Below are 18,728 nucleotides of genomic sequence, written 5' to 3'. Positions count from 1 at the left end.
AGAAGAAAGCTATCATAAGAGATCAAAAGGAATCTGTAGAGAGCACAACTTCACAACCAGAAGAGTAGGAAGATTGCTTGACAAGAAGTAAGTCTGCAAGATAAAAAGCGATAGGTGGAGGAGCAGGATGAAGCGAGCAGGTGGTGAGGAAGATCCCACGTCATTGGAGGAATAGGCATATCGGTGCCCGCATCAGGCTTGGGATTTTTGTGATAGAGGGGCACGGGGGGGGGAGCTCAAGCAGGCTAGGCGTGCTTAGCCAGGTGGGTGCCAGGGCCGATGGGGCCGAAAGGCCACTCCAGCTCTTTTAGTGGGCGCTGGGTGACACGACATGCCATTAATCTGCTTAAAGCCTCAGCTGCAGCTCACCTGCAGCAGTGGGCAGAAGAAACCACTGGCAGAACTTCAACTTTTCTCGGCTAAACTACTACTTGTGACCTAGCATTTTTCACCGCCTTGTTAAGGTGAACAAGGCCACTAACACCTCACATCATCCATTTCAATCATTCGGACTGGCGACTTTACGATAGATAAATTCTCATTTACGCGTGTAAAGGCATCGAAAGAACCACAGACGCGACCAGAAACTCACGGTCATGCAGTTCAGGTAAAGAATCCTTGGTGAATCGATTGGTTATTTGCGCAAAACAAATTCCAACTCGACGCATTCCGCATCTACAACACCGAACAAAAGAAAGCACGCTCAATCTCTGCGCTTCATGCCTGAGTTAAAAACAACCAGACTTCTCGTCCCTCCCGAGGCATCTTCTCAACAACAAAATCTGCAAGCTCAGATACAACAGATTGTTTCTCAAAAGGGCCACTTTCGATATGTGACAGAGCAGTCTCTTCGTGCTGAAAAGCAAGGCCAAAAGGCGGTAAATGACCCATTGACCACAGATGACCCGGCTCCCGAGGAAGATGTCGATGAAGATGAAACCCCACAGAAACGCCAGGAGCGCCTCTGGAAGCGTCGAGAAGAGATGCTTGAGAGACTCAGGTATGTCTCTCAGAAGTATCTCTTGTTTCGAAATCACTGCTAATCTCAGTAGCTACACTCAGAATGAAATTCTCTGTGCACTCGATTTTGTCTCATTACTCATATCCAAGCAGTCTATTCCAGCGCAGAGCTCAATGTCTCCAGCCTTGAAGGAGGCTGTGCCAATAGGATCCCTCACAACTCATGTTTTGCAGCACAAACTTCCACCTCCTGCTCAGCGAAAACAATTGAATCTGGCCTCTCAGGGCTGGAGAGCAAATAGCTTCAAAGCAGCATCTGAAAAAATTCAGGTTGCTTCCACCAAACTGCAAGCCGAAGCCGAAAAGGAGTCCACTTATTGGGCACAGATAGCAGACCTGACCGCTCGTGGTTGGCCGGTGAGCAGATTACCACGTGATTCCAAAGCTATCGGCGTCCATTTTGGCTTCCCGGAAGCCGCACCGCAGTTCAGGGACCGAGGCTTTGCTTTACTGCGCCAATCAGAAGATGGGACAGTGATTCTGGATCATCCACGGAGACGGAGACGTCTAGGAGTGTCAATCAGCCGTAACAATAAGACGACAGGATTGTTCCACTTTCGCACGACCCGAAAAGATGAAACTCAGACGATTGACGAACAAATCATTGAGGCCCGAGATTCCTTATTCGAAGAAGAATTGTTCTACGAGATCAGCAGAGAAGCACGATTGATAGCGAACCAAGGAATCATAACTCGAGGTCAGCACATCGAAATCAACCTTGATAAGCACTCCAAGCTTTCTCTACTCTTTGGCGATGAAAGTCTGGACGAGAGTTCCTTGACCCCAGAAGACAACGAAACGACAGAATTCGTCGGGACCGCTCTACACCTACTGCTCAGTGCAATGCATGAACAAGGTCTTGCCAGAAGATCACAGCGGCCACCAGCCATGACACTCAAGCCTCGACCGATCCCTGAATATGCTCTCATCCGCCCACTTTTGGCACAACTTCGCCATCAAACGCAATTGACGGCCCTGAGAGCTTACTGTAATGCTCTGGTCCAGCCCTTCACAAAAGCCGGTTTACCAGTCTCCATGAAAACTCTGCCATCTACCTCCGAAACATTCAAATCCCTGAAAATGGAGGCCTCCAACACCCCTTTCGCCGAGCTGATGCTCCCAGCCAAGACAGCACTCGAGGTAAGTCTGACGAGCGAGCGACGCCTCCAAATCGGCATTGCCACCTATCTCGGCCCTCCCCTGTACGGCACGCGCTTCGAAACCTCAAAGCTCGATTTCGAGTTCGCTTCGGTGCCCTTCTTCCAGCACGAGACATTCGAGGCCGTTTCATATTTCCTCCGCCACATCCTTCTACTCGATCTCGTGTCCCATATCGCGTCCCTAGCTGCTAAAGTCTCGGGCGCATCTGAATCAGATACCGGGCACCGCAACGACTCCAAGCAGCAGTGGAAGATCTCGAGCCCGTACAGCGGCGAACTGACGCTTTGGAGCTCCGGCGAAGCAGTGAAGAAACTCCAAGTCGCCGTGCATGCTCAATCAGTAAGTGTCAAACTCGCCACCATACCGAATTCGACCCAGGAGACGGGCTCGGCAAAGCATGTTGTGTGGTCGTGGACAGCGCGGGGCTCGTCCAAAGCCGACAGTACGGGAATATCGGGTGATGCAGAGAGGAATTTTGACGCTGTGGTCGGCGAGGTCTTGGGGCCTTCGTGAGGAGGCATGATCTTGATGGCTTTAGATGGGGATATTTAAGTGATTGTTTCCACGTCCGTTGCTGGAGCTGGACACCAGGCCACTGGATATATCGGCCTTTCATACGGAAAACTCCTTCGACTAGCTAGCTAGATAGACACAAGGGAACATCCACCAGTAGATCCAAAAAAAAAACAAAAAAACAAGACAAGCACCAAACCTCGTTTCTGCCAGCAGGCACCTCAAATATAAAATCCCCGCTTATGCCCACGGAAATCAATCTATCTCAAGGATATCAACAAGCAAGTTAACTCATTCCCACTATCGTCCGCCCGAAATGCAAGTGACGAAGCCACTGCTCGTCCTCGCTGTTCGCTTGAGGTAGATTCCTGATGACGGTGCCGGAGCTTTCTCTGCTTCTACAGCCCTGTCCAGCCAGGCTTCGGCATGAAAGGATCCAGACTGCATCACCGGGCTCAACCCTGGCATCTCGAATCCCCTCCATGGATTTCCAAAGAAATGGCATTGCTTCTCACACCATTATTCACGATATCTAGCGATCGGTAGGGAAGCTCAAGCCGCTATTGTTGGTGCAGGTTCCTAAGCCCTAATACTAGACCCTGGAGAGTCCGGTATAAGTCAGAGGTGTTGTCCGGGATTTCACCTCCTATTCCAGTAGGTCTCGTTGCTGCGCCTGCTCTCGCCCCTGCGTACACAACACCACGCACAACTGCAACCCACCAAACTTCTTCCTTCTATGGTAAGTTCCTTATGACCCGAAGGATAGACACGCTGACATACCTGATCACTCTTGGCACGGTAGCTAGTTACTGCGTGATATTGTGATCTGTATCCGCGAAGTGTTGCGAAGGAATAAGTTGTCATTCTAAGTCCTACGGAGAGAGTCGTATTCTATATATACTAGGCAGTACAGGCCTTGGCGGCGACCGAACCGCCAAGGTGTGGATTCGCCCGCATTCGGAGTACGTAGAAGTCCTGCGTTATTAGAAATGAAAAGACATATGAAATCGCAATATGAGAAGAAGTCTATCACGTGTGGCCTAGGGCCTTGGCACGCATTTTAGATTAGGCCATCCCATTCCTCTCTCTCGGTTCTTCAAAACAACCAAATTAGCTTACAATCAAGGAATTACCCTGCAATACGCTACAAAGTCGCACTTGACATTGTTGCTAGCATATGTTCCTGTGTCTTTGATGTATGTGATCGTACTGCATCGTGTGGTGCCGATGCGCGTGGTTTGCCTCTAGTAAAAGTGGCAAGCAAGTATCTATCTAATGCTTGGCCCAAGCATCTCGGAATGGCACTTTTGACGCTGCATCCACATCCTTTCCATCAACCCAACTACCGTGCAAGCCATCAAGCAGTTTCAGTGGCAGTTTGATGGTAGTGATAGGACCTGATTTAATATCCTGAGCTTCGAACACCAGTAGATTCGTGAGGTTCTCTCGGAACAGATCGACCACGACAAGAACGTAGCCATCCTCAGGTGGGGCGCCTTCATGTCTTGGGACAAAGACTGGCTCCTGGAATGTAATGTCATCACCGTGGAAGTATTTCTGGGTCTCTCCGGTCCTAAAGTTATGCATGAGTAAAGTGTTGAAACCTTGCTCTGCAGATTCGGCAGACGAGAACTTCGTAGGGTCAACATGGAGTGTCCAAACGCGCTCGTATGGCTTCCCTAATTGGCGATCGTCGACACGGCCAAATTCATAAACGCCATCCAGGACGACACGTTCTGGATGAATGACGACGTCCGTATTTCCTTTGGGATCAAAGCGGTATCTCAGGATTGGTGCCCGAGTCTTGGTACGGTCTGTTGTAAACTTCTCCCCCTTTGAATTTGGAAAGAACGGGAAGTGTAGATCAGTCCAGACATTGGCGTCCAGGACGAGCTTGCCATCTTGATCCTCGAAACCGTTAATTGTATGGGAATAACAGCCTTGGCCAGTTTTAAACCATCTCACATCCTCGGGTTTAGCTCCTCGCCGTGGCACAACGCCAAGTAACTGATAGTCTAGGGTCTCATCCCAATAGAAATGCTCACCGCCGGAAATCATAAGCTCTTCACTAGCCTTGAGCCCATTAATTGGGAAGACCACCCAATTTTTGGTCGCCCAGAAATCGTGAATCATACATGCCCACGGAGCTTGGAACCAAACTTCCTCGGTAATATAGCCATTTCGATCCACAGTGAACGAGCAGATGTCCGGAGTAGCATCGCCTTTCGCCTCATAGCTGTAGCCAACAAGTTCTCTGGTCTCAGAGTCTGCCTTGGGATGAGCAGTGTGAGTTGGTGCCTTGAACGTACCGTTGTAGTCGACAAACCCGATAGTCTCAAGTGTCGAAGCATCGATCTCGTAAGGCGGCCCATCTTCTTTTAGCGTCATGATCTTGCCAGCGTGATAAACAACGTGCGTGTTGGACGTGGTTCTGCTGATCACATTTCGCACACGCGGATCATCGGTATATTTATTTCTATATCGCCCGAACAGCGCTCTACGAGCGGCCCGTTCGACAATGTACTTTTCAGTCCGGACATAGCGAGATTTGAAATCCACAGTGCCGTCTTTGATATAAAAGCAGCAGACATTCCCATCCCCATTGATTGGTGCATCATCATCGAAAATTGGTGGAAACATTGTATCTGGTTGAATTCTGTAAAATGCTCCGTGTAGATCGTGTGGCAAGTTGCCTTCCATCTCGAGAGACACAACTTCAGCCTCGAAACGTGTATGAGCATGATTCCACGCGCTCATCACGTATGTTTTCGGGAAGATCGTGCTAGGTACAACGTGGGCGCCCATTTTCGAGTAGGTCTATCCGCCCTGAATCCAACACCTCTTTGAACTCTGCGAGCGAAAGAGGCGGAACTGGTGTTGTAGAAAGCAGAATTGTACACTTTTGTTCAATTAACTCCGAAGTTGATTTAGTGTCTATATCAGCCACGGAAACGTCTGGCTGGAAGACAAAATGTGCAACAAATGTTCTCGGATGGGTCTTGATAGCAAGGTGGGGAGGCATTCCCACCTGAATTGCCCCACTCGAGGTAGAATTGGGTGAGTGGTTATGACGTTAAGCCTCTCATCACTAGCTGACGATGCAGCCTACGTTATGTCTCACTCAAATTCTGATTATACATCTTCTCATTTCATTTGGATGATTTACTATCCGGTTGGATAATCGAATGCATTGAGACCTGATCTGGGCTATCAGCTCAGATATCCCGGTGTCAGGCCTAGTTCCAATTGGAAGACATGATCCACTCGCGGTGGAGTGCGAGTCCGATATCGACAGCGCCCTTGTTGTATCAAGTCATTGGACACCAGAAGATGGATGCTCACAAATTGAGCGGCGTCTTCTAGGAATGTGGCCTTTTCAACAGCAGCCTTTCCAGGCAGTCATTTTTTATGATTGTTATTGCTCATGTGGAAGTGAATGCGAATATGACCTGGATTTCGGTGCACTAGAGTATTCAGCTCACAGTGAGTACGACAGATTGGCGGAGACATGAACAAGACGGTCAGGACACATCTCCAACTTATCATTTACAGCATTCTGTATACAGGTAAGTACTTGAGCTTGACCTGACGCTTTCTAACAAGAAATCAATGCCTTCAGTTCAGCCTTTCGAATTTATCACGAGCTGCCACGAAGAGCGACCAACCATGATCCTAACAAAGTTCAACTCTTGATTATTCCAGCAGCAAACCACCGTTATGCTTCTTACGGCAATGGCTCAAATCTCCGCAGTGCCGCTGCAAAGAAAGGGTGCACAGTTACGTGCGTCCATTTGCTTGATTCTCCGGGAGAACGTTATCAAATCCATGATGCCCTGTAAACAACTCATATGGATCGTATTTCGCTCTGATCTTGAGCCACTTTCGAAGAGCTGAGTCTGTCATCACCTGTGTTTTGTCAGTTATAGAGTTCAGGACTGGGATAGATCCATACTCGTGATAGGCGTTGATCCTTGTCATGATCTGCAACATAGATACCAACAGCGACTTTTTCTAATTCGGTATAGGTTTTCTTCATCCAGGTGTCTACCTTGGCGTCAAGTGCCGGATCTGAATAGCAGACCAAGGTTGAGACAGTAGACTTCTGCGGCAAACTCAAAGCATGGTCAGCCTCGTCAGGTATATAGTCCAGCGGAATGATCGCCCCTGTAGCACGACGTGTTGGAAGGTCAAAAAGAGCAGGTGTTATCTTGTCAACAAACTGTGAACGCAGTTAGTCATGATCAGGTTACCGCACGTGAAGTGACTGTACTTCGTCTAGCGAAACAGTAGCATCGCTTATCACGCTGTCGACCTTCCATCGCTCTCCCGCCCCGTGGGGTTGGAACCGTTCTTGAAGATCCCACAGCTCTTCCCATTGTCGCTCAGTCATGGGGATTTCGGCGACTAGATGTTTCCGAAAGGCGTCTGGAAAACTTTGCCATGGGCTCGCTAGGACCAAGGCTTCCTCCATAGAATCACAGTGCACCGTCTGGTTGAGTAACATGAACACTCGTTTCGCTTTTGACTCGTCCTCCGTGGTCTTTTCTTCGGCATCAGCATAGAAAGTGCAGATAAATAAGTCGCTCCCGTATCTTGGAACCCTCTCCGCTGTCTGGAGTGACCATTTTAGTAGAGGCTTAAAGATATCTGTCGAGTCCACGATATATGATACGTCGTACAATTTTTTCGATGGAATAGTTTTCCCCCACATCCTTGTTATGACTCCGAAGAACCCTACACCGCTGCCCGGAGCTGCCCAGAACAGGTCTTGATTTTCTGTCGCATTTGCGATTACAATGTCGCCATTCGCTGTGACGACCTCCAGCTGGGTGACCCATCCATCACAAGTGTAACCCCATCCTCGAACAAAACAGCCTTGACCGCCTGCAAGATAAAAGCCACCCATGCCGACGGTTCTGGAATGGCCATGCGGAAAAAATCGCTTGTGAGGCCTGAGAGTGGTTGATATGTCTTGTACGGTGTGAGCAGGGCTGAAGCTGATTATCTTCGTATCCTTATTGTAGTCAAAGGCCTTATTGAGGTCTTTCAGATCAAGCAGCATTCCACTATCTCGCAATGGCGAGCATGGAAAATGGTGTCCACCAGAACGAACCCCTACTTTAAGACCCTGTGCGTTGGCCCTTTTGATTGCATATGCTACTTCCGCAGTGGTCCAAGGTAAAACAATTTCTGCAGGTCGACGATTCGGAACGCGAGCATTGAAGCATCTGTTCCGGATGTTTTCATAGCCATCATCGGCCGGGTGGAGGATTTGTACCGTGTCAGACATTGATAAGCAAGGACAAGACACTTGCCGCAAGCTGCCAGAGGAGGGAAGAGTGACATGAAATCTATTAATGCAGCGGGAAGTGATGTTAACACAAGAAAATGAAGTTGTTTTAAACAATGTCGCACAACCTTCATGCGGGGTCCTGATTCCCATCTGACTTCGCTCCTCTGGGTGGGTAAATTGGGCCACAGACCATCGCTCATGCTCACTTGCAAGTTCGCAACCCTGGTAGATTTCTTGGACAGTCTTTCGGCACGCCACACTGCCACTGCAATTTGAGAATTGAAACTATCACTATGAAGGTGTCTGTGCTCTAGGAGGAACTTGACGGTCGGAAACAAGCCAAATGTCCATGAAGATATGCACTACCAGCTTGAGATTACTAGGGTGGGCAGTGTCAAAAATCATAGCCACCACTTCCACTCTCAGCCTCGTGGCAGCCCTTACTCCGCCATTCTAAGTACGATTACCTTGTCAGAACAAAACCTGCTTTCGTACGTGAATGTGTGTTTGCCTACTGATCGCCACTGACGCCTTTATCGACTGATCGTTTAAAATCATGTGAAATTAGCTAGCGTTTCAGCATCGCAGCTTGTTCGACGCAAAGCACTGTCGGGTGCAGCACCTGTGTTTACGTCCGGCATATTGAACAAATTTCTTCGGACATTACCTACGAAGCGTAACATTTGTGGGTTTTGCTTATGAATCGCTATCTCCGTCGAAGTGAGTTTATGCTATCTCTATCGTCACTTAGGGACTGGCCCAGCTATCGCAGCTTCAATTTCCAGTACACGGGCTTGATCATCGAGACGATAAAAGATGACCATACGCACATCTGGGCCTGTTCCCTCCTGTATTGGTCCTAGACCATTCCAATTCTCGTTAACGTAGCTCTTCCGACCCCGGAATTTGACCACAGAATCAATGACCACAAATTTTTCAGTTTTGTCGAAGATTATTTTGCGAGGAACAACCTCTTCTGCGACCTCGTGTTGGTGAGTATGCGTTGCCCACTTGACAAAACCATTAATGTCACGTTCTTGAATAGCCTCAATGTTCATCTATAATCTGATTAGTTGCTGCAAACAACGTAATGATGTAAACAGTAGCGTAATGTTAGCACAAACATAAAGTTCTCAAAGCTCACCCTGAAGTTTTCGTGATAATATCGTGTATATGTATCGTAGTCGTCATGATTGAACGCGTCGAGATATGTGTTCAGATCTTCCCTCGTATGGAGTCCTCTAGTGCCCACCGCGGGAAAATGGAGCGCCATTTTTGTCTCTTTATCTACTTGACAGGAGTCCTACGATGGAATTCAAAGCTCAAGAATTGAGTTTGTCTTTCTACTTGTAGAATTACGAAGCTGGGGAGCGGGGTTGCAGGTACGGACCACCTGAAGACCCAGGAATGTCCTCATCTGTCCAACGATGGCTTCGTAGGTGCGCCCACCGATACTCCCGTCCTCAAAGAAAGTTTAGGTGCCATTCCCAACACGTATGCAATGGCATTACCCACCAAGATATATCAAGCAATCACAAGGATAACCGTGCTTGTGTAAATAATGCCGCGAATTCTTCTCCGCGATCCCCACAAGTTGCATCCTATGCGGTTTTCGGCTGAGATCACTTCTCACTCATGGAGTCCCACCCTTGGGGTGGCGTTAAAAACTGAGGTGGTGGTGAAGTAACGCTTTGTGTGGGATCAACTGGAGGCTCGCTAAGTTGACGTTATCGTAAAGTGAACCACCAAGCCTTGGTCTTTTGACACCCAAGCCCAGACCCTTCGACACTGAGACAACACGGCTATCATAACAGTGACGGTGCAACCTTGCTATAGTAAATGCTATACATCTAGGCACAAGATGGCAGTGGTTCACTTTGCTGCTCTAATGACCGAAACATGGTCAAAAAGCTGGGCACCCACACACATTGTGCTCGTGGCACTTGGAGTCTACGTCACGATTCGGGCTTATCAGATATCAAGTGACCCATTAAAATCAGTTCCCGATGCGGCGTTTGGAGCGAGATATACACGATTGTGGTATCTCTGGCAATTATGGCGGGGCGACTTCCAAAATACCAATATTCAGCTGCACAAGAAATACGGTATGGAGCAATCAACGGAAGACCGAGAAATGTCTAATCTTTCACACAGGCAAAATAGTCCGCACAGCACCCAACCAGTACAGTATCGATGATCCGGAGGCTGTCAAAGTCATTTACGGGCATACCACGAGGTTCACTAAGGGAGACTGGTATTTGGCATCTGCAGCGCCACAAACACTTCCGACGAATCTGTTCGCACAGCAAGATCAAAAGAAGCATGCCGAACTTCGTCGAAGATTCAACAATTTCTATGCAATGTCCACGCTAGTCCAATATGAATCTCATGTCAACGAGTGCATTTCTCGCTTTTCTGAGAAGCTGAAAGAGTTTTCTGAAAGCAAGGAGCACATTGACATCGCTCATTGGCTGCAGTGTTACGCCTTTGATGTTATTACAAAGATCACGGTGAGACTCTGGGCAACTTCTTGAAAATCAAGCTCTTCTAACCCGTACAGTTTGACCGTAGATTTGGTTTCCTTGAAAACGGCGAGGATGTTGGAGGTGTGATTCAGTCCATTGACAACTTCAATCTTTACGCAACCTTGATGGGGGTGTTTCCTTGGTTGCATGCCAGGCTTTCAGTCTTCGGGCCTTTAGTTGGACTAAAGTATATCATTGGCTATGTGAACCAGGCGTTGGGAGAACGCCGTCAAGCGAAGGCTCAAGGTCTAGATCTTTCCACCGTGCCTGACTTCGTCTCCAAGTTTTTTGTCAATAACGAAAAGGATCCTGAAGGTTTCACGATGTTGCACATTTTCGGTGGCGCAGCCACCAATGTTGTAGCGGGAACCGACACAACTGCTATCTCTCTATCATCGATTGTTCGCCAGTTAGCCACACATCCGGATGTTCTCACAAAGCTGCGAGCAGAAATACAGGATGCAAAGGCAGCCGGCAAAATATCTGACCCAATCACGTTCCAGGAGTCACAGGGTTTGACTTACTTCCAGGCTGTGATAAAAGAGTCTTTACGGGTGCACCCTGCCGCAGGCTTGCCTATGTGGCGCGTCGTCCCCGAGGGAGGAGTAATAATTGCAGGTCGACACTTTCCATCAGGTGTAAGTGCTGGCAAAGTGTTCAAGGGATTACGTTCACTAACAGCATCTTTCGTATACAGACTGAGGTAGGCATAAACGCTTGGGTGGCTCACCGGAACGAAGATGTCTTTGGATCAAACCCAGAACTTTTCCGACCTGAAAGATGGCTTGTTGATCGAGAGCAGGCAGCAGCTATGGAGCATTATTTCTTATCCTTCGGTGCCGGCTCGCGTACCTGTATTGGACGCCATATCAGCATGCTTGAGATTTCCAAGTTGGTACCTCAGTTGTTCCAGCAGTTTAATGTTCTCCCAGCATCTACATGGGCAGACATCAAAGAACTAAACCGCTGGTTTGTCAAACCGAAAGGATTGCAAGCAGTGGTGGAACTCAGGGAATAGGCCTGCAAACAATCCGGCCGTGAGCCCCCAGGTGCTACTTCTAGTGAGGCCTATACCATGCTAGTTCGGTGAGCACGGTTGTTGTGACCCCTGTACCCTGAGTTTTTCAAGATACTTCAATAGGGCCACCCGCCCCACCTCGCGTAGGGAGGATATGAGAGGTACCATCGACTCTTAATCACACCACTTTGAGCTGGTGGGTTCGTTTATGCAGTGTTCCACCGTACCAGCCTCACTTGAGTCCAAAGTCGCATCCATCGGTTATTTGTAGGTTACCACAGTATATGACGAGCGTCTTCCTCGATGTATGCATACCAATGTATCTTTGGGATTTTAGATCCACGATTTTAGCAACGAATTAAGACAATTGCTCAAGATGGGTATCGACAGAGATCAATTGAATGCCGAGGTCGATAAGGTGTACAATAACTTGCAGGATCAGCCACAACAAACAAGGATTCAAATTTCGTTGGTAAAAAAAGTCATCGAGCTTCACTTGGTCGTCTTCAAGCATTACGACTTCGACAAAATAAGTGAGCTCGTCCACTCTGAATACAAGCAGCATAGTCCCTTGGTCGGAGACGGACCAGGATCGCTTGTCGACGTCGCCAAATTAGTGAAAAGTTGGGCATCGCCAAAATGGACGGGCGTAGGTGAGGCGCGTGTGACTATGGATCTGAAGAGGGTTTTTGTGAATGAACCTTTTGTTATAGTGCAACACCACACAACTCGATGGGAGGGAGACCAGGGTCATCATGTTATCGACATCTACAGAATTAAGGACGGCAAGTTTGCAGAACATTGGGAGTCGGTTATGGACGTTCCTGAGGATGATAAACTCCAACATTCTAACGGCTTGTTCTAATGGCCAATTGGCGGGGTGGATTGCTCCCGCCATTCAATCAAGACCAATGTGAATATGAGATAAATCAACGGGGCCTGCGGATTTCAATCTCATGTGCAAGTGCGCAATGTTAAGGCAAGATTTAAAATTAATGTTTCTCCGTCGACACGGTCGGTGATAGTGCACTGCAGATACCACCAATGGTGTGTCGCGGTTCTCGTTTTCATAATTGTGTGACCTATCTTACCCTTCCAATTCAGAAAAAATCTGCTTGTTCCTATGGTTAGGGGAATCGCAAGCACTGGAATCACCCACTCTAAGACCTTGATAGTTCTGAAGGGGTGGGGTTTGGGGTGGATAGCCACCAAGCTCGTCGCGTAAACCGGTGACCGCAGTTTTGCGAGGGAAGATCTCGGCATCATCTAGTATGTTTTGAATTGAATCCACTAAGTGCTTTGGGTTGCTCCCACCAGGCTCATTTCGGAATTCACAGCGATGTGCCACCTGAATTAACAAAAGGTTCGAGCTTTACGCAGGTTGTCGTCGCCGGCAATTATGTAGACTAGACTTACCCAGTTGAACGCTCCAACGTTCCCATACACAATGTCTCTGAGCATCATCATCATCGGAGCTGGCTTAGGCGGGTTGGCCGCAGCTGTGTCAATCAAGAGCGAGTGTGCGCATCATAACGTTCTTGTCTTAGAGTCAGCCCCGCAACTGGCGGAGGTAAGCGACTTCGTCGTTCTGAAAGACCACCAGCTAATTGAATATCAGATCGGAGCTGGACTTCAACTCACTCCAAATGCAACCAGGATACTCGAGAGATGGGGTTTGAGCGATATTCTCGCAAATGTAATTTCAAAGCCCCAGACATTCAGTATACATCGATACAGTGACGGCCTGCTCCTTGGCAAGCGAGAGAATTACGGAGAAGAAATGCTTTCTAAGTACAAGTCCAACTTCTGGGATATCCATCGAGCCGATTTGCAGCTTGCTCTTTACCACCACGCGGAGAGACTAGGGGTCAAGTTCCGTTTCGGTGTTTCAGTAGAAGGGCATGACTTTGTCATCCCTGAAGTGTTATTGTCCACGGGTGAAGCCATACGTGGGGATCTCATAGTCGCTGCAGATGGTAAGAAGGAGCATCATTCTCTCCAGGGCACAAACTGACCAATGCAGGACTCTGGTCCAAAACAAGATCTAGCTTTTTAGGAAGGCCAAGCCCGCCATTGCCGACCGGAGATCTAGCATATCGGATTTTGCTAGAAACTAAGGACATCTACGACGAAGACTTACGCATATTTGCGTCGATACCCCGTGTTTGCCTCTGGGTAGGCCCCGAGTGTCATGCTATATACTACCCTCTGAAAGGAAACACCATGTTGAACATTGTCCTTTTGGTACCTGACAACCTTCCAGACTCAGTTGCGAAAGCTCCTGGAAGTCTGCAAGAAATGCATGAAATTTTCAAGGACTGGGACCCTCGGTATGCCAATATACTCGTGCTGGGAGGAATGAGCTAATTTTCAGACTTCAAAAGTTGTTAGGATTGGTGGATAAGGTCGATAAGTGGAAATTGATGCACCGTAAGTAAGAAGCTGCTTTCGTCATGATCGGAAAGCCTAACCTGTGGCTCCAGTCGATGAAATGGACAAATGGCACAATGACACAGCCACCGTCGTTTTCCTCGGCGACGCATGCCATCCCATGCTTCCGTATATGGCTCAAGGGGCAGGCTCATCTTTGGAAGACGGAGCCGCACTTGGGCTCATCTTGGCGAAGATCGACGGTCGAGCGGATCTACTTGAAGCCCTGAAGAAATTCGAAAGAGTCCGAAAGTCTCGAAGCCTTGCTCTTCAGCAAGGCAGCTTGAAACAAGTGTGATCGAGGTGGCACTTCCAAATAAATTACTGCTGACGGTGTGATAGCGCCATGTGAATCACCTACGAAATGGGCCAGAGCAGGTAGCTCGAGACCAGTTATGCCTGGACGAGATGGATGATCCTCAGCCTGGATATCCCTTTTACTGGTCAGTCACATGATTCTAAATCCGTGCTTGTAAGACACTTTAAACTGATTTGTTTTCGAGGATCGACCCAAAAATACAGTCCTACGTTTACGGCTATGATGTCTTCGCAGAGGTGAGCTTTCGTCGGCGGTAGTGGAAGAGGTTTACTAAAAATTATGCTTCAAGCTTGAGTAGTCATGATGTGAGAAAAAGTACACTGAACTCAACGATATCTGTCTGTGGTATCGTGCGCCACGTCCAGCTTCCGTTTTCACGCAATATCTTGAATGTCCACATAATGTAGTCAACATATCTAGATCAATATATTAGCGTCATTCAGCAGCAGTATCAAAGCACATTTAAACCGGTATAATGGATCGTGGAGTATCGAAACGAATCCCGGACTTGGGTTGATTGAAATGAGTGTGATGACATCCTGGGAGCAGTGAGCGCCACCTCTGGTAACGCAGGTGGATGCTTAATACGTCCCACCTGCCACCCTCCGCCAAGTCACGAACATCCTCGTTCTGTGTTTAATAAGATGCCCCCGGTGTTGTGCAGCATAATGAACCATCGTCACTAGGCTTGTTGTAAGTCCAGGACTACTTCTTATCAATTATTTGACTTCCCCTTTCGATTATCTTGCAGACAAGTCTGCGGTAACGAGAACCAGGACCTAATGTCCTCGCTTGCTTCCAGCAACCAAACCCCTTTCGCGCTCAAAATGGCAGTCAATGGTACTTCGACGGCCCAATTTGACTCGACTTCAACAATCCCCTTTTGGCGAGACGGCCAACAACAAACGAGCCCCTTGACGTTTGACGTTCTTTCCCCACTGGATAATGAATTTCTGTATAAAGCATCAGCAGCTGATCAAGAATACGTAGAGGCTGCGATTGAGTCTGCTCGACAAGCTTTCCCACTGTGGTCATCAACCAGACCCGCTGCTCGGAGAGCGATCTTTCTTCGAGCAGCAGAGCTATTCAGGCAGCGACAGAGTGAGCTTAAGGGATATAGTTTCCGTGAGACAGGTCAAGCTTCAGACTTCCACAACTTTGAATACGGAGCTACTGTAGACATATGTGAGAGTATAGCAGGATTGATCCAGCCAGCTTCTGAATCAGCCTCCCCTGTGATAAACGATGGCAGCGCACTGCTCGTCAAAGAGCCTTATGGTGTTGTTCTAGCTATTTCACCATGGAATGCACCATATGTCCTTGGTTTACGAGCCGTCTTAACACCACTTGCCATGTAAGAGATTGGTCCCGCCTATTCTTAATCATGAAGGTTCTTACAGTAAATAGGGGAAACACCGTCATCTTCAAAGGCCCCGAAGCCGCACCAGCAACTTCATGGGCTATTGCAGATGTTTTGCATAAGGCAGGCTTGCCAGCAGGATGTCTCAACACTATTTATCACCGGCCCTCCGATGCTTCCATCATTACTTCGACTTTAATTGCGCACCCTGCGATTAGGAAGATCAATTTTACTGGGTCCACCCGTGTAGGGGGCATTCTTGGCTCCCTTGCAGGAAGGTATCTTAAACCAGTGGTCTTGGAACTTGGTGGGAAAGCATCAGCTATTATCTGCGACGATGCGAACATTGAAAATGCAGCACTACAGTGCGCGGTAGGAGCTTTCCTCCACGCAGGACAAATCTGCATGTCGACCGAGAGGATTATCGTGAACGCGAAAGTGGTCGACTCTTTCCGGGCAGCTTTCAAGACAGCGACAAGTAAAATTTACTCAGAGCAGGGCCAGGGGACATCTGGTCAACTTTTCTCGTCATTTTCGGTGCAAAACAACAAGAAACTTATCGATGATGCTATTTCGAAAGGCGGATCTGCTCTCTACGGAGACCCTACTCATGTCGAAACTAGTTCGACAAAAATGCGCCCGGTTGCCCTTGAATTTGTTGACTCTTCTATGGATATATACTACAAGGAGTCTTTTGGGCCTACCGTCTCGGTCATTGTCGTTGATTCTGATGATGAAGCTGTGGCAGTTGCTAACGACACCGAGTACGGATTGTCCTCAGCCGTTTTCACTGAAGACCTGCGTCGTGGTCTACACATTGCAAGGCAGATACAAAGTGGTGCCGTCCATATCAATGCCATGACTGTCCATGACGAAAGCATGTTACCGCACGGAGGCTTCAAGAATTCTGGTTTTGGAAGATTCAATGGTCTCGACGGCTTGAGGGAGTGGGTCCAGACTAAGGTCATCACATGGAAAAATTGATATGCGTGACAATTTGGTTTTGCATGGATATTACAAGTGATAATCCTGATTGGCTGTCACGAAACAATATAATGACAAGCCAAAGGACTGGAGAAAGGACTACGCTTTTCAATCATCATTTATTGACCAGGTGGTCAAGCATGAATAGATTTTGAACATCTCCACGATCGAGACAGTGAAAGAATCGTAGTGATGCAGGTGGTATGAGATGCTTGGCCGAGACTCCAGTCCTGACTAGACCAATGCTGATCGCGTTATAACCCGTCGCTTTCGCTCTACTCTGGACCGGTCACACAATTTCTGACTCCAACTCCATGACCCACCCTTAATTGAATGGCGCAAGTAGTGTAACGAGCCACCTGACAACCTCCGAAAGCGGCCTCGGTGGGTACTACCATGGCGCTGCGGGCTTTCTCGCTGGAAGTTCTTACATTTATCGAAAGTACTGAAACTCTTTGACCCAGAACATTCAGTGTAATTACCAACGTGATACAATGGGCGAAGCAGCTGACACCAATCGAGCCATATGGCTGACGACGTACTCATCACCTCCTGAAGTGACAACACTCCCCGTGCCACAACCTGGACCCGGCTCAGCTGTCATTCGAGTGCTGTCTACATGGGTTCCGCCTTATACAAAATTTATTCATGATGGATCCCTGAAAGTCTTCAATTTGCATCTTCCCCTTGTCCCAAACCCCAGCAACATCGGTTATATCCATGCAGTAGGTCCAGATGCTGTAAAGCTGAAAGCTGGTGATCTTGTTTACTACAATCCTTGGATTAAGGCTCGAGACGATCCAGACATCAACATTATCCAGGGTCATCATGGAGGAGAAGGCCCAGGTGGGGCGAAACTTATGCAAGGAGAATGGAGAGACGGCTCTATGCAACAATACCAAAAGGTCCCGCTCGAAAAAGTATTCAAGCTGAATGAACCACGGCTTTGTGGAGTCTTGGGATACAAGGCAGCTGAACTACAGGAATTTGCCCTGCAGACCATGGTGGTTGGGGCACTATGCGAGGCTGCTCGCCTACAGGCTGGAGAAACCATAGTAATTGGGCCTGCCACGGGCACTTTCGGCCCTGCCTCTGTCGAATTAGCATTGCTTTTAGGAGCAAATGTAATTGCCCTTGGCAGGAGCGAGTCGAAGCTAGAGGAACTGCGTCAGCAGTTGGGAGATCCCAATCGACTGCAAGTTGTTGTTATGACCGGCGATGAGGAAGTCGACTCGGACGCAATCCTTGCGGCTACCCCCAATGGGCAAGGCGCCGAGGTGTTCAATGATTGGACTTCGGGGGGGCTCAAAACGCCGCCTTTTTTCACAGCAGCGTTCAAGACTTTGAAATCAGAGGGAAGAATCATACTTAGTGGAGCCCCGTCAGGAAATGTAACGTTCCCCTACGCGTACGCTATGCACAAGAATCTCAGGATCATAGGCAAGATCATGGTTGAAAGGGAAGGTATTGAGAGTACCATCAGAATGGTGGAGTCAGGATTTTTGAAAATGGGGAGAATGGCAGGAGCCAAAACTGCATTCTTTCCTCTAGACCAGCATCATGAGGCTGTAGAATATGCATTGAAGCATGGTGGATACAAAAACTACACATTTGTGACACCGAACGACCAGTGATCCACAGATTTGGGAAATGATATTTCAGCCAGCTATCAGGACTCGTGAAAAGGAATTGTCTAGGCAGACGGAATCAAGAGTGACCAAGCAACGCGACAGTCCCGAGTCAATTCTGTCCAGCCCCAAATGTGTTTTAAAACCCATAGTCAATCTACCTATACCATCCCCATAGTAGCCACCTGAGTCCCGCTATAGTTCATGTGCCATCTAACAATTACCTAACCACATCGAGCAGCTGGTTCAGCACGGTTCTCTAGATGTCCACGTTCGTTTTCCAGGCAAATTTTTTTTCTGATTTTGGGGGGTGGTCTAGTGGTAAGTGGCTCACTGGTCGTGGCAATATCAGCTCTAAACTCCACTTGTCGTAGTACTTGTCCACCAATCACTGATCACACCAGATGCGGAGTGTCAACAGTGGAGAGAGGAGTGGGTGGGTAACATGTGGAAGGCCCAGCAGAGAACTAGATTCTA

At 48.2% G+C, this 18,728-nt stretch overlaps 9 protein-coding genes across 9 annotated transcripts; 6 read left to right on the top strand and 3 right to left on the bottom strand.

The window, feature by feature from the left end:
• Nucleotides 1-719: 719 nt before the first annotated feature.
• Nucleotides 720-2,694, top strand: LTR84_000200 (uncharacterized protein; the record flags this gene model as incomplete). The annotated part of the gene is made up of 2 exons (XM_064843831.1): nt 720-1,000; nt 1,053-2,694. 2 exons carry the CDS (start codon nt 720-722, stop codon nt 2,692-2,694), a joined length of 1,923 nt encoding a protein of 640 aa, XP_064711691.1.
• Nucleotides 2,695-3,966: 1,272 nt separating this feature from the next.
• Nucleotides 3,967-5,499, bottom strand: LTR84_000199 (uncharacterized protein; the record flags this gene model as incomplete). Its single annotated transcript, XM_064843830.1, has 1 exon — nt 3,967-5,499. One exon carries the CDS (start codon nt 5,497-5,499, stop codon nt 3,967-3,969), a length of 1,533 nt encoding a protein of 510 aa, XP_064711690.1.
• Nucleotides 5,500-6,471: 972 nt separating this feature from the next.
• On the bottom strand, nt 6,472-7,984 carry LTR84_000198 (uncharacterized protein; the record flags this gene model as incomplete). The annotated part of the gene is made up of 3 exons (XM_064843829.1): nt 6,472-6,600; nt 6,647-6,913; nt 6,965-7,984. 3 exons carry the CDS (start codon nt 7,982-7,984, stop codon nt 6,472-6,474), a joined length of 1,416 nt encoding a protein of 471 aa, XP_064711689.1.
• A 746-nt stretch (nt 7,985-8,730) lies between these two features.
• LTR84_000197 (uncharacterized protein) lies at nt 8,731-9,260 on the bottom strand (the record flags this gene model as incomplete). The annotated part of the gene is made up of 2 exons (XM_064843828.1): nt 8,731-9,045; nt 9,132-9,260. 2 exons carry the CDS (start codon nt 9,258-9,260, stop codon nt 8,731-8,733), a joined length of 444 nt encoding a protein of 147 aa, XP_064711688.1.
• A 588-nt stretch (nt 9,261-9,848) lies between these two features.
• LTR84_000196 (uncharacterized protein) lies at nt 9,849-11,530 on the top strand (the record flags this gene model as incomplete). The annotated part of the gene is made up of 4 exons (XM_064843827.1): nt 9,849-10,092; nt 10,142-10,497; nt 10,548-11,150; nt 11,210-11,530. The coding sequence occupies 4 exons, from the start codon at nt 9,849-9,851 to the stop codon at nt 11,528-11,530; spliced, it is 1,524 nt and encodes a 507-aa protein (XP_064711687.1).
• Nucleotides 11,531-11,906: 376 nt separating this feature from the next.
• On the top strand, nt 11,907-12,395 carry LTR84_000195 (uncharacterized protein; the record flags this gene model as incomplete). Its single annotated transcript, XM_064843826.1, has 1 exon — nt 11,907-12,395. The coding sequence occupies one exon, from the start codon at nt 11,907-11,909 to the stop codon at nt 12,393-12,395; it is 489 nt and encodes a 162-aa protein (XP_064711686.1).
• Nucleotides 12,396-12,977: 582 nt separating this feature from the next.
• Nucleotides 12,978-14,577, top strand: LTR84_000194 (uncharacterized protein; the record flags this gene model as incomplete). The annotated part of the gene is made up of 8 exons (XM_064843825.1): nt 12,978-13,100; nt 13,149-13,506; nt 13,554-13,860; nt 13,905-13,960; nt 14,014-14,252; nt 14,303-14,403; nt 14,464-14,515; nt 14,569-14,577. 8 exons carry the CDS (start codon nt 12,978-12,980, stop codon nt 14,575-14,577), a joined length of 1,245 nt encoding a protein of 414 aa, XP_064711685.1.
• A 529-nt stretch (nt 14,578-15,106) lies between these two features.
• On the top strand, nt 15,107-16,623 carry LTR84_000193 (uncharacterized protein; the record flags this gene model as incomplete). The annotated part of the gene is made up of 2 exons (XM_064843824.1): nt 15,107-15,633; nt 15,687-16,623. 2 exons carry the CDS (start codon nt 15,107-15,109, stop codon nt 16,621-16,623), a joined length of 1,464 nt encoding a protein of 487 aa, XP_064711684.1.
• A 494-nt stretch (nt 16,624-17,117) lies between these two features.
• On the top strand, nt 17,118-18,257 carry LTR84_000192 (uncharacterized protein; the record flags this gene model as incomplete). The annotated part of the gene is made up of 1 exon (XM_064843823.1): nt 17,118-18,257. One exon carries the CDS (start codon nt 17,118-17,120, stop codon nt 18,255-18,257), a length of 1,140 nt encoding a protein of 379 aa, XP_064711683.1.
• Nucleotides 18,258-18,728: the final 471 nt, after the last annotated feature.

Source organism: Exophiala bonariae (genome assembly GCF_035927105.1).
Source record: "Exophiala bonariae strain CCFEE 5792 chromosome Unknown scaffold_1, whole genome shotgun sequence".
In the NCBI taxonomy this organism is placed as follows: Eukaryota; Fungi; Ascomycota; class Eurotiomycetes; order Chaetothyriales; family Herpotrichiellaceae; genus Exophiala; species Exophiala bonariae.
Note: the sequence above shows the minus strand (reverse complement) of the source record. Positions and strands in the feature narration are given on the sequence as shown.